The sequence below is a fragment of the Agelaius tricolor genome, unplaced genomic scaffold, assembly GCF_023055355.1.
Source record: "Agelaius tricolor isolate 1412-34295 unplaced genomic scaffold, bAgeTri1.0.p SCAF_12, whole genome shotgun sequence".
NCBI classification, from domain to species: Eukaryota; Metazoa; Chordata; class Aves; order Passeriformes; family Icteridae; genus Agelaius; species Agelaius tricolor.
The window spans coordinates 17824751-17847305 of record NW_027269272.1 but is presented as its reverse complement, the minus strand read 5'-3'; the positions used below and the strand labels follow the sequence as shown (position 1 = coordinate 17847305).

The following is a 22555-nucleotide window of genomic DNA, read 5'->3' as shown; positions in this document are numbered from 1 at the left end:
CAAGAGGCACTCTGTGCATCCCTAGGGCCCTTGCTAGAGCACTCTGAGCCATTCCCTCCCCCATGTGAGATTGCCCTGTGGCACATCACTTCCCCTCCAGTGCAGAGAGGAGAGCTGAAGTGTGCAGCTGCTCCCATTCCCTCTGCTTTACGACCACAGGAGAAGGATGCTAATCCATGTGTTATCCCCCCGTGACAGCCACCAGCTCTGGGAGCTGCTGGAGGCCCCACACACACCGCAACACATCCTCACAGCCTGCAACGTGCATGGGACTCCCACTCCCATCATCACAGCAAGTGCCACAGCCACTCCAGCCCCAGAAAAAAACCACAAGCTTTGATTTTTCTCTGAGATATCATTTCTAGGCCAAGCGGAGGTGAAGAAAAGCATCCAAATGCGAGCACTGGTTCAGTGCCACCAGCCGGGGTGCTGGAGCTTGGCCAGCCCCCAGCGTCAGAGGTCGGCCCCGGTGTGACAGCAGGTGAGTGACAATGGCCTGAGCAGCACTGGGGACACAGCTGGGTCTGTCTCCCCAGCGTGTGGGCAGCTTCGGCAGGAGACTCAGAAGGGCTCCATCCCAATCTGCTCCCAGCAGCATCAGGCGTTTGTGTCCCTGCTCGGCACTGTCACAGCTTCCCGACAGCAGCTCATCACAGACACAAACAGACCTGGAGAGTTTGGCATTTCTCTTCAGCAGAGTGCTGAGCTAATATATGTTAAACTCTGCAAACAGAGACCCAGCTCAGCCCAATAACTCCATTCAGCTCCTTCACACCCCAGCAACACCTCACCAGCAGCTGCAGCACAACCCAAGGGTTTTACCCAATCAGGATCTGGTTGTTTATCCTCAAATTACCTCTCCCTAGAGCTGAATTATCAGCCATTGATAGGGCTTGATGGAGGGGGCACAGACCACAGAGATTTTACAGATGCTCTCAGGTCCTGAGTAGCTGACAAACCCTGTGAATTTAGTGTGAGTTGAGTTATTTTGGGAAATAACCCGAAACCCAGGCTGGCAGGAGCTGTGCTCAATGCAGCTGCAACTCGTCAGACCTTGCTGAAGATGGCACAGGCTTGTCTGCAGGGAGAGGGGCAGGAGCATCCTGTTTAGCTGCTCCATAATAAACAAGAACTAAACCAAATCCTGGGGATGAGCAGCCATGGAGGAGGAAGGTGCCAGTGGTGTTTCTGGTCAAAATCAGGCACACTTTGGCTTAACCTAGGTAATACTGGTTTGCCCTGCTGTGGGGAGTTACAGAGGGCCTGGAGGGAGGAAATGAAAGGACACATCAGCAGAGCTAGAGATGGCTGGTGGAGACATCTGGGATCCTTGGGGAGAGGGGCTGGGAATGCTGTCAGCACTTCAGCCTGCCCAACTGAAATCTTCCCAGCATGCTGGCAGAGGTAGATGGGGGTGCTGGAAGCCCCTGTGGGGCTGGCTCTGACACAGACCCAGGCCAAACCGGCGGCTGCTGGATTTGCTTTCGGCAGCCGAAAACAACAGGGGCTCCCAGCCGTGGGGCGGGCCCAGGGGGATCGGGCTCTCGGCAGCCTCCCCGCCGGGGCTCGCTCGGCGGCGCCAGCCTCTCCAAAGAAACCGAAACTGCCGGGATTTGAGGAACCCGAAACTCGCGTGCCGTGACGCCTCTCTCTGCTTCCCGCACGGGGCCGAGCCCTCGGCGAGCTTCGGGGTGGGGCTGTGCCGTCCCTGCGCCCGGCCCTGCTCACAGCAGCACAGCGGGCGCTCCAGGTGGGGATCGCTCCAGGTGGGGATCGCTGCTCCGGCTCCTGCCCTTCTCCCGAACGTCTGCTCGCGGTGGGACGTGGAGGATCAGACCAGCTTGGGCCACCGGGGCGGGGTCGCGTCAGGTCAGCCTGTCCCTTCACAGTGGAGCTCGGGAGCTCTGCCCACGGGCGGGGATGGGCTACGCGAGGGCCGGGCTCGGACCCGTACCCACGGACGAGGCTGCGGAGTTTGTCCCCAGCCCAGCGTAAAATGTCCGGGGGTGCCGGGGAGCGTGATGCGGGGGAAGGCAGGGGGATGTCGGGCCGGAAGGGAGCGGGCATGCCCGAACACATCCAGCGGCGCCAATGCCCGAGCGGCTGCTTCCCTCTAGCGGGGACCGGGGGCTTGGCCGACGGCTGCTCCCAGCCCGGCCCGGCCCGGCCCGGCCCCGCACCGCCCTCCCTCCCGCAGCCTCGGGCCGCCGCCTCTGCGGCACGTGGGGAAGGCGGGACGCGCTTCCGGAGCGGCGGCGGCGGCGGCGGAGCGGTGAGAGCGGCGGCAGCGGGCGGGGAGCTCCGCACCGCGGTCCCGGAGCGCGCCCGGGGTCCCCGGGGTGGTGCTGGGGGTTCCCGGCACCCCGCTGGCCGAGCGGATGGGCCCGCGGGGAACGCGCCTGGTCCCCGGGCAGAAGCGGCTCCTGCGGCACCGCTCCCGGCGGGGATGGCTCCGCTGTGCCCCCGCCCTATCCTCGGGGCGGCCCGGGCTGGGATGCGGGAAGGGGGGTGAGAACAAGCACCCCAGCTGGGCCTGCTGCCATTCCACCGAGACACGTGAGCCGAGGGAAGGTGTGGGAGTAGCAGTTCTGGCAGGGACACGGTGTGCCCTGGAGCAGGCGCAGGGAGGGCTAAGGAAAGGGAAATAAGTGTTGTGAAGATCTGCATTAAACTTTATTCCATGCCCACAGTACAAGATCCTCTGACTTGTAGCAATGGGGAGACCCAGGAAGGAGTCTGCTGGCACATCATCCCCCCGACCGGCCACAACCGCCTCCAAAACTGCTCCCGCTGCACCCCCGCCTTCCACTTCAGCCACCCGGGCCAAGGCTGCAGCTGCAGGGAGCCAGTCCCGAAGCACTTCGGCTGCCAAGGCTGCCACCCCCACACAGGGCCGGGGGACAAAGGCAGACTCTGCTCAGCCGAGATCCACAGCATCCCGCGGAGCCCGAGGCGATGCTGGGGACAAGAGCAGAGCACCCAGCAGGAGTTCTACAGCCCAGAAGGCACCTGATGCCAAGGGAGCCACTGGTCCTGCCAGAACTGAGCTGTACCCACAGAAGAAGGCCTGTGACCAGTTCCTGCCCCCTGTAAGGAGCCAAGACATCCCAAGGGTGGAGAAGGAGACCCGGGGCCAGCGGGAGAACCCCAAGTGGTACGAGTGGCGGGAGAACCGCATCACCGCCTCCGTGGCCCCCAAAATTGCCAACAGCAGGTTTGCCAACAGCAAGACAGACGAGGTACCCAAGTCGTACCTAAAAGAGGTGGTGGGCTCTGGCTCCAAGGTGCAGACCCCAGCCATGTCCTGGGGGATCCGCAATGAGAAGGTGGCTGTGGAGGCCTACAAGCAGAAGTTACAGAACGGGGGCAAGCCAGTGCAAGTGGAGGACTGTGGCCTCTTCATCCACCCTGAGAAGAGTTGGCTTGCTGCCAGCCCGGATGGGATCATCAAGGATCCAGCCACAGGGAAGGACCTGGGGCTCCTGGAGGTGAAGTGTCCCTACAAGCATAGGAACAGGACGGTGCGTGAGGCCTGCAAGGACAAGGACTTCTGCCTGGAGGTGGATGGGGATTCCTATGTCCTGAAGAAGAATCATCCCTACTTTACCCAGGTCCAGTGCCAGCTGGGAACCACTGGCTTGCAGAGGGCTGACTTTGTGGTGCACACCAACAAAGAGACAGCTGTGGTCCCCGTGGAGTTTGACAGGGAGTTCTGGGGGAAGACAGTGCCCAAGCTGGAGAAGTTTTACACGGAGGCAGTGATTCCCCATCTGGAGCAGAAGGCAGGCAGCTCTGTGTGGGCCAAGGAGGAATAAACCACTGCCTGCCTACCTCGACTGGATACTTGTTTGGTTGCCTAACTCCAGCTTTGTTCCCTAGCATAGAAGTTATACCCAGGTTAGTTGCTGTTCCTGAACCGTTTATAGCCTTGGAATGGAAAAGTTGTACCAGCAGGACCCTGCTTGGTAAGGGTCCCCACAAACAGTGCCTTCTTGCTGCCCCAGCCAGGTCAGCACTCAGACCCCAGAGCCTTCTTGTCCTGTCACCCTCACTGCATCTCCCACCTGTCCCAACAGCATGCCTGATGGAAGCTGACACATGTCTGGATCTGCAAATGAAACCAATGACATCTCTGTGTTGGAATTAGAGGCTTATTTTGTGGAGAAAACTGGAACCTTTCACACCTCAGTTGCTGTCAGGACTAATTTCTAACTGCACTCCAGAGTGGAGACAGAGACAAGGAAGGTTTGTCAGAGCCCAAGAGCAAAACTCTCCTTTTGAGCCAGTGATGTGCCTTAAGCATCAAAGGCACAAGGACACCCTTCCTCCCTGAGCCATTTGACCTGCTGCGTCTGTGGAATAACCCATGACATTCCCCATGAGATGGCAGCAGGCTCTGGAACATGATTCCTACTGAAGAGGTTGTCCCCCAGGCCATGCACCTCCTGAGAACCTACCCATGGAGCATCCCTGTAAACTGCAGTAGTGTGGGAGGTGGTCATTCCCAAATTAAACATAGATGCACTGGTCTGCTTGTTTCCTGTTGTTTGTGCAGCTTGGGATTTACCTGGGGGAGTAGCAGGGCTGAGAGGTGTCCCTACACTGGGTTCCCTCCCAGCTGCAGCAGAAGGGAAGCAGGGGAGCACTTGGGTCCCCAAGGGACATGAGAATCAAGGTCACTGATCTATGTCAAAGCCACCACTGTTATGGCAAAAGTATTTATTATATACATAAGACTCCAGTCACACTCCACAGGGCAAGGACCAGAATTTGCTATAATACAAAGTAACTATAATACAAAGTAACTATAATACAAATTAACTATAATACAAATTAACTATAAAAACATAAAGCACTTTTGGGGCCCAGGCTTTCCACAGGAGGAGAGAGGCACAGGGACGAGCCTGGGGGCTGCTGTGTGACAGGGGGCTGCCCCACACCCTGCCCCCAGCTGTGGTCCCACAGTAACCAGATGTGCAAGTAGGAAAGAACCCAGTTAAGAATTATAGTCATGGGGACTGGCAGGTAGGGGTTGAGCTGAGTGTCACCAGGACAGGAGCGGGGCCTGCATCCCCCAGGGAAAGTGCAGAAGGCACATGGGCAGGGCTCTTTGGAGGGGCTATGAGGAGGAGGTGGGATCCAACAGTTAGTGCATGTGGGGCCCCAGGAGATCACAAACACTAACACACCACCCACAGGGATGAGCATCTGGACCACCCTCCCATCCCCTGCACACTTCTGGGATAACCGAGCTCTGTGGCTGATCCGATCCTCGGGGAGAACACGCAGGGCAGCTTTCAGGGGCCAGAGGTGTGAGGGGGACAGTCCGGCCCTGTGTCCCAGCCCCTCCCCTCCCAGTGCATTGATTGTCTAAGTCTTCAGGTTAAAAAGGGACCCCCGGCCTCCCTGCTCTGCAGGAGCATCAGTCAACGAGGCGCTTGCGGGGCACTGTCCGGGCTCGGTTGGAGCGGCGAATCTCCTGCTTGGCATCGCGGCACCGCTGGCAGATGAAAATGTCAGGCACGTTGGATTTGCGGATCTTGGCACAGGAGAGGTGGATCCAGGTAGCGCATTCGTTACATTCGATCATGGGCCTCCCTGCGAAGGGCTTCATGCAGAAGCAAGTGATCAGATCCCAGGCATCATCATCTGCTCGGGGAGAGAGAGAGACACGGCTCAGATACCGCCCTACCAGCTGCAGGTCTGGCTGTGGCCACGCCAGCCAGTTCTACTGCTGTTAAATGGGACAGCCCCCCACTCACCTTCTGCTTTGGTGTTGGGAACTTCTGCGAATTCAACTGCTAAAGTTGCAAAAGAGGGAAAAAGAAAAAAAAACCAAAATCAGATGAGTAAGGCAGCCCTACACCCCACTTCAGACCTGTTTCAGGTCTGCATGGCTTGCTCTGCAGAACAGAGCTACCAAAGGCCTGGTCAGCTTCCTGCCCTCTGCTCCTCAGTCCCCTAGGTCCCAAAAGTATTCCTCTTACTGGGAAAAGCTTGGGCTACAGACAGGCCCTCCCGGTGGCCAGCAAGGGTGGCTCCAGCTGAGGGAGGGACAATGTTTGGCACTGGCTGCAGCACAACAGGACCCTCTACAGTCCCCCAGCCACTTACCACTGAACTGGGAGGTCTCTCTGCTTGTATCTTCCCCTGTGCTTTGGTCCAAGGTATTACAGGGACTAGGGCTTTTCCTCTCTCCAGAAAAGGAGTCATGCTCCTTAAGCTGAGGATCATCTGCTGGCTTCTCAGTTCCCTGTGCTCCGTACATCAAGTCCTTCTCCTCCATCACTGGCTCCTCCAGGAGGGAGTTGGGCTGGGGGTCCCCAGGTGGGTTGAGGGAAGGCTCCAAGAGCTCCTCTTTCACAGGAGACAGCTGTCCTGCCAGTGCAGCCAGCTGCTTCACCCCGTCCTGCTCTGCCCCAAAGTCCTTCCAAGCACTCAGCGGCACCCTCTTCTTCACCTCCTGCTCCAAAATGCGTTTCTTTGCTGGTGGCTTCTTCCGTTTGATTTGCTGGGGCCGGACGTTGTAGAAGGCAGTGGAAAAGGCAGGGCTGCTCATTAGCAGGCCACTGCCCACAGCCCCCCTGGCCACAGCATTCCTGCTCTTCCTATTGTCCATGGGGATGTGGCCATCAGAGGAGTGAGATGAGGTTGAGCTGTCGCTGTCCTGAGTGCTCCCCGTGCTGTTCTGGGGGCTCATGCTGCCTCCGTGGGTCCAGGGCACATACTAGTGGCAAGAGGGGAAGATGAAGGATTAGCAGGGGAGACCAGAGCACAGATATTTGGGGTAAGGAGAGAACGACTCTCCAGCAGTGTCTACCCAAACTCCAAGGCCAGACTGGATGGGCCCTGAGCTGTTCTAGTGGGCAGCACCCCTGCCCATGGTAGGGGAGTTGAAACTAGATGATCTCTAAGGTCCCTTCCAACCCAAACCAATCCATGATTCTCAAAGATTAGAAGCTGAGTCTGCACACAGCAAGGAGACCAGGAGAACCAGTGTCTTTGTAGAGGAACACTGTGCAAGACCACTTACCTCTTCAGGGTAGGGGATGTAGCCTGCATAGGCCAGAACGAAGGTGCAGAACTGGTTGAAATCCTCCACAGTTCTCCGCCGTTTCTGAAGTGGCTGCAACGAACACCACGAATGGATTAAATTCCCGGGACATCCCAACCAAGCCGATATCACAGCCGGCTCTGGCGGCAGCCCTGGACCACCCGGCAGTTTTACAAGCACAGAATATGGAGGTCACCCAAACACCCATCCTTCCCGTAACTCTTCCTCATCTGCCGAGGAAAATGCAGCCCTTCCCTTTAAACCCAGATCCCGGGCGGGGTGGCGGCGGGGCTGGGCGGGGGGGGAGGGAGGGCCGGACACACGCGACGACACCGTGACGACATGCCGGGACACCCGGAGCCGGGCGGCCGCTGGCGGAGCCTGAATCAGCGGCTCGGGGGCCCGGTGCTGGGATGTCCACCCACGGGCGGTGACTCCGGGACGGGGGACGCTCCCGAGACAGCGCCCGGCGCGCTCGGGGCTCGGTCCCGCGGGGGGAGCGGTGGGAGGGCCGGGCGCCGCCGGCAGCACCAGCGCCCCACCGGGGCAGCCCCGCACCCCGCGGCCGATCAAGGGGGAGCCGGGGCCGGGCCGCGGCGCTCCCCCCGCGGCGGCGGCCGGGGATGGGAGGGGGTGTCGATGGCGGCCCCCCCGCACCGCCCGTCCCCGCGCCGGGCACCTGATGGCTCCCAAGATGGCGCCGCGCTGCCGGTCCTGCCCCGGCCGACCGGCCGGGGGGGGACCCCGCCCCCCAAACCGACACCCCCGCGCCCGCGGCAACCGCGCCGGCACGGGACCCCCCGCTCCCCCCGGACCGGCGCGGAGCACCCCCGCTCCCCTGCACACACACGGGCACCCCGGCACCCCCGCAGCCCCCAGCCCACCGGAGCACTCCGGGCCCCCTCATGGGGACCCCGAGTGTCGCCACCGCCCCCCCGGGGCGGCATCCCCCGCCCGTGCCCACAGCCGCCCCCCGAGGGCTCCTCTCCCACGCACAGCCCCCGCGGGCACACACGGAGCCGCCCCCCCGCGCACACACAGACACTCAGACACACACAGAGCCCCCCCAGCCCTCCACAGCAAGCTCCCCCTCCAGCACCGCCACCCCCCCGCACACAGCGCTCCCCCACGAGGCCCTCCGCGACACACGACCCCCCCAGCACACACAGACACACACGGAGGGACCCACAGCCCCCCCGCGCACACACGGCCACACCGAGGGGACCCCCCCGTACGGCCACACCGAGGGACCCCCCCGTACACACACACAGCACACAGAGGGCACCCATGTCCCTACACACACACACAGAGTGAACCCCCCCGTACACACACACAGCCACGGAGAGCGGACCCGCCCGGACACACAGACACACAGGGGACCCCCTCCCCCTTTCACACACACACTGACGGGACCCCCCCAGCACACGCACACACATAGGGGGGACCCCCCCGCGCACACACATAGGGGGGACCCCCCCGCACACACACAATCACACGAGCCCACCCCCCTCCCGCACACACAGACGATCCCCCCCGCTCCGGAGGGCACCCCCGATGCCCAGCTCGCAGCCGCCCCCCACCACCATCCGCTCTCCGCCGCCCCGCTCACCTCCTCGGGCGCCGGGGACGCGGGGCTGGGCACGGGGCTGCTCCCCGCCGAGCACGGCCCGCCGCGGGGGCAGGGCTCCGCCGGCTGCCCGCCGGCGCTCATGCCGGTGCCGGTGGCGGTGCCGGTAGCAGTCCCGGTGCCGGTAGCAGTCCCGGTGCGGTGCGGTGCGGTGCGGTGCCCGCCGCCGGTGGGAACGAGGCTCGAGCGCCGCCCCGGCCGCAGGGGCGGGACCACCTGGTGGCGGGGAAGGCGGGGGCGGGGCCTCGTCCCGGCCGTCCCGGTGCGGGGGGGTGCCGGTGAGTGTCCGCCCCTCCCGGTACCGAGTTCGGGAGCGCAGCCGGGCTGGACTCGCCCGGACCCGCCGCCGCCGCCAACGGCAACGCCGCGGCACCGCCCAGCGCCCGCGCGGGGTCGCGGCTCAGGGAATGTTGGGGCTCGGGGGGAACTCCGCGTCCGAACGGTCCCCGCGCGTCCGGGCCGGGCCGGCACCCACCCCACCCCACCCCACCGGGCTGCTCCGTCCGACACGGCCTGGAACAGCTCCAGGGCTGGGGCAGCCACTGCTGCTCCGGCCAACCTGTGCCACTGCCTCCACACGCTCCCAGGGAGGAAATTCATCCCAATATCCAAAGTAAGTGTCCCCTCTTTCACTTTAAAGGCATCCCCCCTCCTCTCATCCCTATCTGCCTGTGTGAAAAGTCACTCCCTCTTTGCAAAATATGTCAACAGCAAAAGCCACCCCAGAATTCATATTTTCTCGTTGCTAGATGAGGATGGGCACCCCCCAAGTAGGTACATAGACAAGGCAAAGATGTTTAATGCCTTCTTCACTTCAACTTTCAACACCAGTGATGGGCTCTAGGGGTCCCTGAGCTGGAGGACCATGGCTGTGAGAATGATAAACTCCCAGTCGATCCCAAACTTGTGCAGGATCTGTGTTTCAGCTGAATCCCTTCATAGGAATTCATCCAAGAGTACTCAAAAGAGCTGGTAGATGTCATCATGAGACCCCTCTCAATGATTTTTGAACTGCCATTGGAATCTGGAGAGACCCCACTCAACTGGAAACTGGCAAACATTTTCCCTGAAAGGGCTAGAGGGATGATCCTGGGCACTATAGGCCTGTCAGTCACATTTCAGTGCCTAGTAAAATTATGGAGATTATTCTGAGAGTTATGGGAAAATACCTGAAGGACAACGCAGGCATCAGTCACAGCCAGCATAAGTTCATGAGGGGAAAGTTCTGCTTGAGAAACTTAACTTACTTTAAGGACAAGGTGACTCAAGTAGTTGATTTAGGGAAGCCTTGATACAAAATGTGGAGTTCAGTAAAGTTTTCAATACGGTCTCCCAGGATTCTTCTGGACAGAATGTCCAGCACACAGCTGGATAAATATGTCATGGGATGGGTGAGCAATAGGCTCATGGGTCAGGTTATAGTGAATGGGGTGGCATCAGACTGGTGACCAGTCACTAGTGGGGTTCTGCAGAGCTCAATTTTAAGGCCAGTGCCCTTCAAATCTTCATAAACAACTTGGATGCAGGACTTGAAGATACACTGAGTTTGCCAACGTACCTCAAGCAACCCCCCTCGTTCCCACCGGCAGCCTGTAGTAGATGCCAAACACAGGATGTCTTTTGCTGGTCCTGTTCTTGATTTCTTACCCACAGGCTCTCAGCCTGTTCATGGCTGTTACTCAGAGGCAGCTCTTCACTACCTGTCCCTTCCTTAGGAGAGTCCAACACCCCTGCCCCTCCTTCCCATCCTCTCTTCTGAAATCTTGTAGCCCCCATTACAGTATTCCAGTTGTGTGGCACATCTGTTTCTTTGATTGCAATTATGTCATAGATTTTTAATAGCACCATGGTTTCCAACTCATTTTGCTTGTTACCCATGCTGCATGCTTTGGTGTGGAGACACTTCAGCTGGGGGCCTTTTGCCATTTGGGAGAAGCCGTGTCTAATAATTCCTTTGAGACAATTTATGGGTATTACCCTGTTGCTTCCTAAGGTATTGATGTTTCCTGGCTCCTCTCTGACACCCAGAAACAGGTCCCCATTCCCTGCTCAATGTAATTTAAAGCTCTGCCCTCTTCCTCCTGCCCACCCTGGGCCCATTTCCCCCCCAAACCACCACTGGATCCGGTACCCTCCAGAGCTGAGACCCAAGCCAGCCTCACACCAGCTGCATGCGCTGAAAGGTGGCCGGTGGCCTCCCACTGCCCAGTGGGACACTGGCACGCTCCATCCAGGAGGTCACAGCCTCACCTGCACCACAGAGCTGCCATTTAACTCAGAGAGAATAATCTGGAAAGCATCTCCCCCTTATCAGCCTTGTGCTTGAGGCAACAGCAGGACAATCCCCCCCTCCCCTCCAAAATCAAGCCCCACAGCCCCCCAAGGAAAGGAGAGCATTGCACCCACTGTGTCCTGGGTTTATTTACACCACAACCTCTGTGTGGGTGGGCAGGGAGGGATGCTGGGCAGCCCACCCCAGGGCAGTCCACCCCCGAGCCGGCTCAAAGGCAAGGCAGGCAGCAGCACAGGGAAAGGAGCAGGGAGCACGCCCGGGAGAACCGGGCTCTGGCTCCCTTGGCACTACAGACGTAAGCAAGCCCCGGCATCGGGGGGCTGGGGAAGAGGCAGGGGTCACTTTTAGCAGCAAATGCCTCGTTTCCCTCCAAGGCAGCAGGGAGGACAGTAGCATGTGATGGAGCCGGACTAGTGCTCAGGCAGTTAAACAAAAAAACAAAGAAAGAAAAAGGCAGAGGGTGAAGCGAAGAAACACGGAGAACAGCTCTTCTGCCCTGCAGAGCACGGAGTTAAACCAAGGGTCAGGATGCTCTGCCTTCCCTCCTCTCGGCACAGCAGCAGCTCCAGGCACAGCCTTCCCGGTGTGCCCAGTGCCAGGCACAGCCCTGGCCAGTGCCAGAGCCCTGGCGTGCCCCTGGCCACGCACACCAGGCTCGTGCTCCCGCGCTGTCCTTCCAGCCGGCCCCGGGAGGGGAGAGCAGGCCAGGTGGCAGTTTGATGGCATGGCTGACGGTCCATGTGGGCAGCAGCGTCCTCGGCACTCTGCCAGGCACAGTTGGGATGGAAGCCGAGGTGGCTGAGCTTTGCCCTCCAGCCCCTGGCACAGTCCGGCTCCCACCTGCCTTATAGGAAACCCTCCTTGCGGAACTGCTCCTTCAGGATGTCTCTGTACTGGTCAAAGCCGCCCTCGATGCGTGTGACGGTGCCATTCTCACACACCCACAGCTCCTGGCACACCAGGCGGATGAAGCGTTCGTCATGGGACACCAGGATTATGCCACCCTGTCAATACACAATTGGGAAAATGGGGAACTTAGCGGAGCATAACCCAGGGCCCAGGACTGGTGGCATGGAGATCTTGTGCCTCTGTCTAGCCTGTGCCCAGCACTTCAGGTTTCCATCAGCTCCAGGGGAAACTTAACAGTATTTTACTGGCAGGGAGCTCATCCCAGCTTTTCCTCCCTTCAGGGGGACAGACAGATCATCTATGGAGAAGCCATGTGCAGCAGTAACATATTTAATCTCCTCTCTCAGAAGGCAAGTGCAAGGTTTGTTACTGGCTCTCCAGGTCTCCAACAACTTCAAGGATAGAGAATCCACACAAAGTCAGTAAGAGTGAAAAGGTGTCTGGGTGGGGCCCTGAGCAGCCTCAGCTAAGCTTTTCTGTCATTGGAAAACTGCCCCAACCTGAGCAACAACCAGCATGATCCAGGTTGATCACAGTGGTATCTGGAGGCTGTCTTTGGAGATCAGGCATAAAACGTGCCTAAGGAAGATCTGAGTGGCCTCAAGGCAAAGCTGGGAGCTGCACACAGCATGTGAGAAGCCAGAGTGTAGGTGAGGATGGGACAAGGTGCTCTCTGGGCTGCTACTGCCCTTCTCAGCCACTCCTAGCCAAAGCCATCATGAAAACAAGCCACCAGGATGGATGGCTAAGGCAGAAATGTGACTAATTTCCCAAATTCTGCCCTAGACTTGAAGTCACTGCTGGTATTTCACCATCTGCCTCTGGCTGAGATACCAAGTAATTTGAGCTGGAGGCTGCAGGAGGTGTTGCTGGGAGAACCTTACCCGGAACTTATTCAGTGCCTTTGCCAGTGCCTCAATGGTCTCCATGTCCAGGTGATTTGTTGGCTCATCCAGGATGTAGAAGTTTGGACTGGAAGAGAAGACAGCTCTGAGGATGCAGTGAAACAGGCTCAGGCTGGGTCTGCACCCTGACTGCTGCTTTAGCTGCTTAGAGCCACAGCCATTGGCATGTGCCTGGCCCCAGGACTGGCACTGCCCAGTCCCAGGGACACCTCTTATCCCTGTGAGCCCAAAGCAGTGGGAGAAAACCACCTGCCTCCTTCCACACAGTCCCCCCAGGGTGACACCTCCCTCTCCATAAAAACCCCCAAGGACAAGGCTTCTGTGGGGTAGCAGAAAGTCCTTGGATGCTTGCTTTCCTCCTGGTGAAACAAGGTGCAGAGATGAAGCCATGCAAAAATGAACAGCATTTGGGAGAACATTACCAGGGCATAGTCATCTGGGCAAAGGCCACCCGACTCTTCTGGCCCCCGGACAGGCTGGCCACGGGACGCACGGCCAGCTCCCCGGAGATGCCGTAGCTCCCCAGCTGATGCCGGTATTCCTCCTCCGTCTTCCCTGCAGGATCAGGTCACAACACAGCTATGGCACACCTGGTGTGACACAGGGTCACAGCTGGACAGCCTCTGCCAGGCCAGCAAATGGGAGATCAGCAGCACTTCCAGGCAATTCCCTCCCATGCAGGCGTTTGTAGGGAAAACCTGACTAACACAATCAGGGCAGGGGCTGCAGGGCTGGTGACTGACACCGAGTGATGCCTCTCCCAAGTCCCTGTCACTGTGTCAAGTAATGGAGAAAGGAACCAGAAAGGAACCAGAGGTTTTGGCAACTAGAAAAGGGGCATCCAGTGCTCATCCTATAAGCAGGAAAGCAGCTCATCTGCCCCCAAAACTTGGCACCAGCCTGAGATCTGCAGACTACCAGCTACCCCTGCTTCTCAAGGCTGATGACCTGAACTTGGCTGGACAAGGGGAGTCAGCACAGTGTTGGCAGTGACCCTTAAGCACTGATGGAACAGAGCCCTCCGCCCAGGAGCATGGACAAAGCAATGCTCCTCCATGCACAGTACAGGAGACCTCTGGGATCAACAAAAACTCACCTGGGAACTTTCTTGCCAGTAACTCTACAGCACTGATATTCAAGTCTAGTTGATCCACATGGTGCTGGCTGAAATAACCAATCTTTAGGTTTCTGCAGAATGAGAAGAATGATTGGGAGCTGGTACCAGACCCTAAAACCACAGCATTCATAGCTGCAGTGCCATAAGGGGGCACATGCGTGGCCCCCAGCTGCACCATTCCTCCAGTCCTCCAGCCCTTCCAACCAGGTACCTGTGAGCATGTCTGATCCCTCTGACTGGTGCCAGCTCCCCCATTAAGATCTTTAGCATGGTTGACTTGCCAGCTCCGTTTTCCCCAACCTAGAGAAGAAGCAGCAGCAGCATTGGAGAATGTGAAATCCATGAAGGCAGGAGCAGGGGGCAATGATCAGGGAATTTCAGTTCTTGCAATTGATGAGGGGGAGCAGGACAGAGCACAAATGGTGTACCAGGAAGCTGCATTTCTATCATTGACAAGCAGCTCTGGCAGCAGTGCCAGATGTTCCCTCCCCAACTCTCAAGCCTAAGGATCACCCAGTCCCAGCCTCATCTGCAAGCACAGTGTCTGCTGCCCCATCCAACGTAGCAGGGCCCCCACTACATGCTGCTGTCATCTAACAGGAGTTGTATATGGATTCAGTCTCTTCCCAGAGGTATGCAGTGAAAGGATAAAATCACAAGTTCTAAACAGTACTAGGAAAAATGTCCCAATGTTCCTCAAAAAGAGGATGATCAAATGCTCTGATCGGACCCAGATGAATGGAAGAAATAGTCCTCCCTGGAAACATCCAAAATTCAACTGGACAAGGACCTGAGCAACCTGACCTATAATCAAAGCTATCCCTGCTTTGGGCAGGGTCCTCCCAAGGTCCCTCACAGCCTCCATTATTCTGCCATCCCACATACCACACAGATGCGGGACTCCAGGTCGGCAGAGACAGAGAGGGAATGAAAGATGTAGTGACTTGGCTCATAATAAAAGTCTACTTCATCCAGCTGCAGGATTGGGGGGGAGAACTTCTCAAAGCCATCGGGGAACCTGAGGAGGCAGGAAGAGGAGAGAGATGGGCAGGAACTTCAGAGACTCCCAACCACCCAGAACAACCTCTGTAACCCCCCAGGTGACAAGGAGGGCTCCCTACCATGCAGGGCCTCAGGGAAGGATGGTCAGGAGAAAGCAACAAAGACCTGCAGCCCTGGCCCCAAGAGGGAACCCAGCCTGAATGAGGAGACTTGTCTGGTCTCCCTGTCAGAGTAAAACTGGCCCACACAAAGGGGTGGCTGTCCCAGCTGGGACAGCACCCTGGAGAAGTTCATGTCAGAAATGGAGCCAGGTGCCCTCCAAACAATGGCTCAGGTGACACTTACCTGATGATCACCTCAGATTCCTTGTCCACAGGTTTCAGCGCTGGCCTGAAAGAAGAGGAAACATATAACCAAGGTGCTCTGCACTGTAGGCCTGCTCCCACACCAGAAGCCCAGGTAAAGCCTTTAGCTCTGTGACACCTCATCTTAACCAAAGCCTCTGGACCACACCCAAAAAGTCCAAACCAGAACTGTATCTGCCAGGTTCCCTGGGAACCTCCATTTCTTCCCATGAGCAGTGCCCCTTTCCCACCTCCAGAGAGGAGCAGGAGAGGCACTCACAGCTTCTCCAACAGCTTGAGCTTGCTCTGGACCTGGGACGCCCGGTTGGCGTTGTAGCGAAAGCGGTCAATGAAAACCTGCGAGAGAGAAAAGCCTCAAATCCCCTTCAGCACCAGCCACCTTGCTCACTGCCAAACCTACAGCAGTAAGGCAGAGAGAAAGGGACAAGGCTGGGAGAAGAATGGCCCAGTTCCGCTGGCTTCTCCCAGTACCTGGATGTGCTCACGGTACTGCTGCTGGGCCTCGTACTCTCGCTGCTGGTTCTTGAGCCTCTCCTCCTTGATCTTGATGAAGTTCTCGAAGTCCCCACGGTACATGTCCAGCCGCTGCGAGTGCAGGTGGATGATGTCCGTGGCCACCGCGTTCAGGAAGTTCCTGTCGTGGGACACCACGAGGATGGTCGACTGCCAGGTCTGGAGGAGACAGCACGAGGGAGGCCTGAGCACCATCAAACCAGAGCTCGGGGGTTGGTCCCATCACCCAGGGAGGTGAGGACACGTCCCTCCCTCACCCTTTCTTTGTATCAAGGTCTTCTCCCCCCATACCTGTAGGTAGCTCTCCAGCCATAGAATTGCCCTCACATCCAGCATGTTCGTTGGCTCTGAGGGAAGGGGAAAAAGCACTGAGGTCAGGAGGGATGGGGATGGGTGGATTATATTTTTTTCCCATAGGAAAAGCTAGTGATCTGCACTGGGGAGGAAAGAGCCTGCTTGGAGACCTTCCCTGCCCAGCTCTGGGGACTCATGTGTAGGGTGTAATGCCACGTGTGCACGGGGGCTGAGGCTCAGGCAGGGATGCTCCTCACAGCAGCATCTCACCCAGACTCCCTACCCAGCCTGGGCATGCTCTGCAGTGAAGGGACTTCCCCCAGCACAGACTGACAGCCAAGGTGCATTCCAGGGACTAGTAAGGGAAAGGGAACAAAACTTGGGGCAGGATGACATGCAGACCACCTGGCTGGAGCATAGGGCAAGGCTCTGCTGAGCACAGTGAGAGCTGCTGCCCGGGCAGAATTCCCTGTGCCACTGCTGCCAACCGTGCTGCCAGGCCAGCCCATCACACAGGGCTATTTTGAGCAGGCAGATAAAGGCCATGGCATGTTCTCAACCCCAGGAAGGGCACAGGCAGGCACAGCAGTGTCAGAGGGGGACTCACAGTATCAACTTACCATCCAGCAGAAGGAGATCTGGCCTGGGGAAAACAAGACATGGGTGTCAGAAGGAGAAGGGGCACAGGGTCAGTGCAGAGTGTCTCATCACACACACAGAGCTGCAGTGCCTCCAACACCCCCCACCTCAAGAGCTTGGGTTGAGAGGGCCCCCAGGCAGCACCCCTGCAGCACAGACAACAAGGAGGCTTAACCCCAGAGCATGAAAGCCTGGACACTAACCTGGCAAACAGGGCTCTGGCTAAGGCCAGTCTCATTCTCCAGCCTCCAGAAAATTCTCTGAGGAGAGAAGATGCAGAGAGGGGTTACTGTTCAACACAGAACCACTGTTTGCCTGCCTGCAGGATCCTTGCTCCCCCATGGCTCTTTTGGCTCTGCTGTCACCCAGAGATAACTTGTCCCTGCAAAGATTTCAGGCACAGCACAAGATCTGAGGTCCAGCAGGAAAAGATGGCAGGAGACCACATTGGATGGGCAAGAATAAACCCTTGCTCTTCCTTACAGCCACAGTAGTGCCTGGGGCTCAACTGGAACATTTCCCCAGCCTCATCACTACCTCAGTGCCCAAAGTTTGGGAACTTACTTGGTTGTCTGTTGTTGCATCTTTGCATTAAAGCCCAGCCCAGCAAGAATGACGGACGCCCTGGGGAAAAGGGGAGAGAACTGGAATCCAGCAACAGCATCCAATGTCAGGGCACAGTCCAAGGTCTCAGACCCACAACCACCAAGGGAACTCTGCTGCATATTTCAAAGCCATTCTGGTGCAGGAAAATATCCCTGCACACCCGAGAGAAGCACTTGGCTAGGAAATGCAGCCCAGCAGGGCACAGTATCCACATGAAGTCCCAGGAGATTTGCAAAGAGTTTTCATCTCTTTGGCCAGGAAGAGAGTCACATCACCACTATCATCCCAAAAATGCTCCCCAGGCACCAGGAACCTAGGGAGGTCAGACAGCAGCAGCAGCCTGTAGCCTATAAAGCCATTTGGGGCAAAAAAATTCCCTCCAGCTTCAGCAGAAAGCCCAACTATTCCTAAACCAGCAGAGCGGTGACAGAGAAGAGACAAGAAAAGCAGGGAAAACCTCATCCCCACATGCTGGATTCCCAGGGCCACAGCATGACCCTTCCATACCCCAAACCACTGCTCAGCCCTGGCCATGCCAACACAGCAGTGCTCGCAGGGCTGGCTCACCTTGCTGGGGCCTTGTCTGCTTCAATCTCCTCCAGCTTAGCATAGATCTCTGACAGTCTGGCACCTTCTGTCCCTTCTCCCCTAGGGCAGAAAAAGGAGGAGTGTGTGGGACTCACCAAGTCAGGGTTTGAGTGCTGGGGGAAGCTGATCTCCCCAGGCAGGACTAAGGTGGGCAAGATACAGCCCACCCTGCCAGAGCCTGGCTTTGGAAGGGACAGACCTCAGAATGAGACCTTGTGGTGAAGAGGCCACAGAAGGGCTGGAAATCCAGGGGATCACCTCACCTGCCACAACTGATCTTGGCTGTCAGGTCCCTCTCCTCCCGCAGCAGGCTCTCGCGAGCGGTGTCACACTCCAGCACACTCTGCAGCGCTGGTGTGTCATCCCCTGCCACCTCCTGCTCCACGTGCAGGATGCTGATGTGCGAGGGGATGCGCAGGCTCTGGCTGGCGATCATCTTCAGCAGCGTGGTCTTCCCCAGCCCGTTCCTGCCCACCAGCCCGTAGCGCCGCCCGAAGGCCAGGTTCAGGTCTGCTCCCGTCAGCAGGACACTGAAGCAAGGGAACAGGCAGCTCCCTGCTCAGACTGTCCCATGAAGAGGGGATAACTGACAGCCACCTGCCCCTGCTGTATTTCAGGCTGTGCTGCAGCCAAGCAAAAATCACAGGCTCCTCCTGCCCAAAGCCAATAGGGTCAGTGCCCACCTTGCTTCCTGATCTTTGCCACACCCTCTGTAACTTCTCGACTGCTCTCCAATCCAGCCTCAATCCCCCATAGTCCAAAATCCCAGGCAGGCTCTGTCCCAGTCCCCAGTGCACTCACCGCTCCCCGAAGGACACATCGAAGTTCTCGATGCGCACGTCGTACGACTTGTTCTTGCCTGACGACTCCATGCGAGTCTCCTTCTTGCTGGAAGCTTGGCTGGCAGATGCCTCCTCAAGGACTCTGAGGACAGACAGAACACAGAGAGGGGGCTCAACAGGAAAGCTCTGGTACAGCCAGATCCCAGCCATGCTCAGCAGAGCAGGATGGGGATGTTCAAAGTGCCCTGCACACTCACACAGGGCCAGATGACTTCAGAGAATCCCGTTCCAGCCTCTTGTCCTGCTTGGCTTTCAGCCTAGCTTCTGCCTTCTCCAGTTTCTTGGCATTCACCATCTGGGACACAGAACAGAGTTTGAAGAAGACAGAGCATCTTCAGCAAAACCCCCAAAAGCCCAGCTAGGGGAGGAAAAAAGATCAATCAACCTCTCAAGCCTGGAAGAAAGGGAGGGAGGAAGGACAGGGAAAGTGGGACAGATTCAAGCATATTTTGAGGAGGCTAATCAGGCCAGGAAGCTACCTCAGGAATGAAGTCCTAAATCAACAGCTCATACACAAGTTTTGCCTCTGCGAGACAGAGGTTTTGGCTGACCCTCTTGTAAAGTCAGTTTCTGTAGTTCCAGGGATCTGGATCAGCCAAGTCACTTCAACAGCAGCAACCTGCCATCCCAGTGCCTCTTCTGACATACCCTGCACCCATCCTTGAAGCGCACCATGAGGTGTTTCCCCTCCCAACACGTTAAACGTTAGCCAGTTTGGAACAAACTCTTCTTGAGCAGTGGATCAGAGACAAAAAGCATTTAATTAACCCTGAAGGCAAGAAGGTGCCAAGTGTTTAAACCTGGCTTCTGGTCTTGGCCAGGCTTTCAGCCCACTGCAGCTTACTCCTGCACAGAGTCAAATATTTGTGGCTGACCAAAAACACTCCTAGGTATTTCTAGGCAACTCTGCAGGCACCAGAGCACGTTAGAGACTTGCATGCCAGACTGAAGAGAGTCTTGTTGCTAGAGCTGTGACTCCACACCTACAGACAGAGTCACTCTGTAAACCATACCCAGCTTTCTGAATCTCCTAGTAAGACATTCTCCAAAGCTTGACAGGCCTCCCCAGACCTGCTCAGAATCATCTCCAATTTTTCTGAAGATCCTTTTTTGAATTGCAGACACGAGGGCTGGAAAGTGAATCCAGCTGTAACAACTGTGGTGCCAAACCCAGCCAGAGCTGCCAGTTTTTGCTTAAGGCTCCCGTTCAGACACGTGGGAATCGTGTTAGGTCTCAGCCTCCAAGGGAAGGGTTCTCCTCCTCAACACACTAACCCATGGAAAGGGAGCTCTGGGAGGGACCAGCCTGCAATGACACTGCCCACACTGTGCAGCTACTGCCATCCTTGCTTTGTGGACGTACACCTGCACCTCACCCATCCTCAGACTTTGGCACATCCAACACAGACAGCAAGCCAAGGCTGCTCCTGAGCAGCTACACATTCCATCAATACAGACATCCTGATTTCCTCAGGTCATGGAGTGGAACTACTTCCAAACTTCTCTGCTCTTGATCTTATTTCCCAAATCACAACAATCTACAGATGGCTCTAGAGCTTAAAATGTCCCTGCAGCAGCCCTCTGCTAACTTCCCACCTGTCACACCCTCCTCTCCTGCCATTACCCTGGGCTTTACCCCTTGCTGAATATTCAAGATGTCATTCAGGGACATCCTATTTTCTCAATCAAATCCTTGCTGTAGGAGCCAAAGGTCCTTGCAAAAGTCAGAGTTCACTAAGAAATTACAGCAAAATAGATCTCGTCAGATTAATAAGCTACTAACTCATCTGGAGTCCCTTTACCAGACCAAGGTCAAGAGTTCCCCAAATTATAGAGCTTGACAAGAAGGAGCAGTTCCCCCTGCAGCTATACTCCTAGCCAGGCTGCTGCCTGCCTTGGCTGCTCTCCAAGGGCAACCTGGACTGGAGCAGGGCAGGGCACCTGCAGCACCACGTGTCAGCTGTTCCCACAAGGAAGGGCACAGCCCTCACTCACCGAGCTCTGGCCTCTCTTCAGCAGCAGCCCCGGCAGCAGATCCGCGCTGGCGTCACCTGCAAGGACACGGTGGGGTTGGGCTTGGTGAGCACGTGTGGCAGGGAGGCTCTGCAAAGCCCTGCCTTAATGACCACCCATGCCCAGACACGACTGATCCCTCTGCCGACAGGATGAGGGGACCAAAGGGCATCTCTCCACCTCCACCTTCACCCCAGCTCACCCCTGGGCACTGCTGCCCGGAGCTCAGCAGCAGAACGAGAAACAGACGTGTGCCTGTGGGGGAGAGCCTGAGGCTCCCCTCCCAAGGTCAGGAGAGCACTCCCGGTGCCCCGAGCCCTCCCGAGCTCCAGCATCCCGATGGCAGGACGTGAGCCGAGAGCATCACTCACCGTATCCATCCGTGATCTGGGAAAGCTGGATGGGGGCATCCAGCAACACCTGGCTGCAGCGCTGGGCTTGGCCCTCGTCCCTACGGAGAGGAGGAGGAGGGTGGTGAGGTGCGTGAGTGGGGTGAGGAGGTGCGAGGGGACGCGGGGTACCCTTACAGCTGCAGGGTGTTGAAGAGGCGCTGGCAGATCTCCCTGATGGCGCCGTCGTCCTTGGTGTCCTGCGACACCTCCCGCAGCAGTGCGCCCACCGCCTCCTCCAGCTCGTCCACCGACTCGAAGTCCGCCCCGCCGCCGTGCAGGATCCCTGCGAGCACACGGCGCCGGCGCTGCACACCCCGCCGCTGTCGCGACAGGTGGCACCCTCCCGGTCCCCCCACCGCACCCCTCCCCGCCGACTGTCGCGATTCGGGCGCTGCCGCCACAGGGGGAGGTGTCGCGACATGCGGCGCCGCGGGAGGCCGAGCCGCAGCGGGCAGGCGGGAGCCGCTCACCCGTCACGTAAGCGAAGAGCTCGCCGTCCAAGTCGGGGAACTCGGAGCGGAGGATGTCGGCGCAGGACGCCATGGCGGGGCGGGCCCGCCCCGCGGAGCCGCCGCCGCCGCTCGAAGCCGGAAGGGACGGCGGGCGCTGCCGGGAAGGAGGCGGGCGGCCGCCATGGCGCGGGGGTTGCCGGGAGATGTAGTCCTCGCCCGACTGCGCCTGCGCATTCCGGGGCCAGGATGGTGCTCCCGGCGCCACGTGCAGCAGACGGGAGCGATCGGGACGGGCCCGGATCCCGCTCAGCCCCTGCTCGTCCTGTCACCCAGGGAAAGAGGGTTAGGGAGAACTTGGAGTTTTTTTCTTCCCTCTTTTAAAAAGTTTTTGCTTTTAAACCACAATCAAGACACTGCAGGTTGGGGTTTGGGTTTGAATTTTTTCATCCACCGATGGGAAATGCGCGCTTGGACATCCTCACCTGGTCACAGACTGAAGGCAGAGGGGCTGAGCCAAGGGCCAGCTCCAGCTCCTCAGCAGTTTTTGACTCCCTCAGCTACCCCATACGGCACCCACCTTGGCCCCTGCCACCAAAAGCCAAGTTAAAAGGAGAAATTGTCTTTTGAGTTTTTTCAGGTGAGTGCAAGGAAAGATGACCAAGATTCTCTTAAGCCTGGCTTGATTTACAGGGGTCTGGGACACACTCCACTAAGTTCAGTTCATCCCAGCTGCAGTCCCAAGGAAAGCCCAGAGCATCCTCCTTTCTCCAGGGAGCTGCAGCACTGGCACAGCTGGAAACAAAAGCATCACTTGTTCTTTTCACCTACCAGCCCCCAAGCAGCCCAGGGCTGGGGAAGCAGCACAGGCAAGCCCCCAGACATTGTGGCACAGGCCCAAGGCACAGCCCAGGCTCTTGCAGCACCAGTCCCAAAGAGCAGCGCAG

At 57.9% G+C, this 22555-nt stretch overlaps 3 protein-coding genes across 9 annotated transcripts; 1 reads left to right on the top strand and 2 right to left on the bottom strand.

Annotated features, from left to right (window-relative positions):
- The first annotated feature begins 1541 nt into the window (after positions 1-1541).
- LOC139595045 (uncharacterized) lies at positions 1542-4530 on the top strand. Of its 5 annotated transcripts, none has more exons than XM_071437917.1 (2): positions 1542-1750; positions 2691-4530. In XM_071437917.1, exon 2 carries the CDS (start codon positions 2715-2717, stop codon positions 3813-3815), a length of 1101 nt encoding a protein of 366 aa, XP_071294018.1. In that variant the 5' UTR covers positions 1542-1750; positions 2691-2714; the 3' UTR covers positions 3816-4530. The 5 variants fall into 5 exon arrangements, with proteins under 5 accessions (XP_071294018.1, XP_071294017.1, XP_071294015.1 ...); XM_071437916.1 differs by having other exon boundaries at positions 1542-1766; XM_071437914.1 differs by having other exon boundaries at positions 1543-1869.
- A 157-nt stretch (positions 4531-4687) lies between these two features.
- Positions 4688-8918, bottom strand: LOC139595043 (PHD finger protein 13-like). The gene is made up of 5 exons (XM_071437911.1): positions 8664-8918; positions 7034-7126; positions 6115-6727; positions 5763-5801; positions 4688-5649 (listed from the first exon to the last, which is right to left on the bottom strand). Exons 1-5 carry the CDS (start codon positions 8763-8765, stop codon positions 5423-5425), a joined length of 1074 nt encoding a protein of 357 aa, XP_071294012.1. The 5' UTR covers positions 8766-8918; the 3' UTR covers positions 4688-5422.
- A 2166-nt stretch (positions 8919-11084) lies between these two features.
- On the bottom strand, positions 11085-21786 carry ABCF3 (ATP binding cassette subfamily F member 3). Of its 3 annotated transcripts, XM_071437908.1 has the most exons (22): positions 21630-21786; positions 21295-21442; positions 21139-21218; positions 20750-20805; positions 18952-19049; positions 18714-18836; positions 18176-18442; positions 17892-17972; positions 17283-17342; positions 16922-16978; positions 16700-16722; positions 16077-16132; positions 15744-15944; positions 15532-15608; positions 15253-15297; positions 14791-14923; positions 14117-14205; positions 13885-13976; positions 13211-13343; positions 12768-12855; positions 11815-11978; positions 11085-11738 (listed from the first exon to the last, which is right to left on the bottom strand). In XM_071437908.1, the coding sequence occupies exons 1-21, from the start codon at positions 21700-21702 to the stop codon at positions 11820-11822; spliced, it is 2139 nt and encodes a 712-aa protein (XP_071294009.1). In that variant the 5' UTR covers positions 21703-21786; the 3' UTR covers positions 11085-11738; positions 11815-11819. The 3 variants fall into 3 exon arrangements, with proteins under 3 accessions (XP_071294009.1, XP_071294008.1, XP_071294011.1); XM_071437907.1 differs by having other exon boundaries at positions 11085-11978; positions 21630-21785; XM_071437910.1 differs by lacking the exons at positions 11085-11738; positions 11815-11978; positions 12768-12855 and having other exon boundaries at positions 13261-13378.
- Positions 21787-22555: the final 769 nt, after the last annotated feature.

What these genes read in the sequence shown, in the direction of transcription:
- LOC139595043 (XM_071437911.1), bottom strand. Translation starts at nt 8,765, where the DNA reads ATGAGCGCCGGCGGGCAGCCGGCGGAGCCCTGCCCCCGCGGCGGGCCG. An exon ending in CGTCCCCGGCGCCCGAGGAG is followed by an intron (nt 7,127 to 8,663) that starts GTGAGCGGGGCG and finishes TGTTCGTTGCAG; the next exon opens with CCACTTCAGAAACGGCGGAG. An exon ending in TCCCAACACCAAAGCAGAAG is followed by an intron (nt 5,650 to 5,762) that starts GTGAGTGGGGGG and finishes CTCCCCGAGCAG; the next exon opens with ATGATGATGCCTGGGATCTG.
- ABCF3 (XM_071437908.1), bottom strand. Translation starts at nt 21,702, where the DNA reads ATGGCGTCCTGCGCCGACATCCTCCGCTCCGAGTTCCCCGACTTGGAC. An exon ending in GCCAAGATCAGTTGTGGCAG is followed by an intron (nt 17,973 to 18,175) that starts GTGAGGTGATCC and finishes TTTCTGCCCTAG; the next exon opens with GGGAGAAGGGACAGAAGGTG. An exon ending in GCCCAGATGACTATGCCCTG is followed by an intron (nt 12,856 to 13,210) that starts GTAATGTTCTCC and finishes CTTCTCTTCCAG; the next exon opens with TCCAAACTTCTACATCCTGG.
- LOC139595045 (XM_071437917.1), top strand. Translation starts at nt 2,715, where the DNA reads ATGGGGAGACCCAGGAAGGAGTCTGCTGGCACATCATCCCCCCGACCG.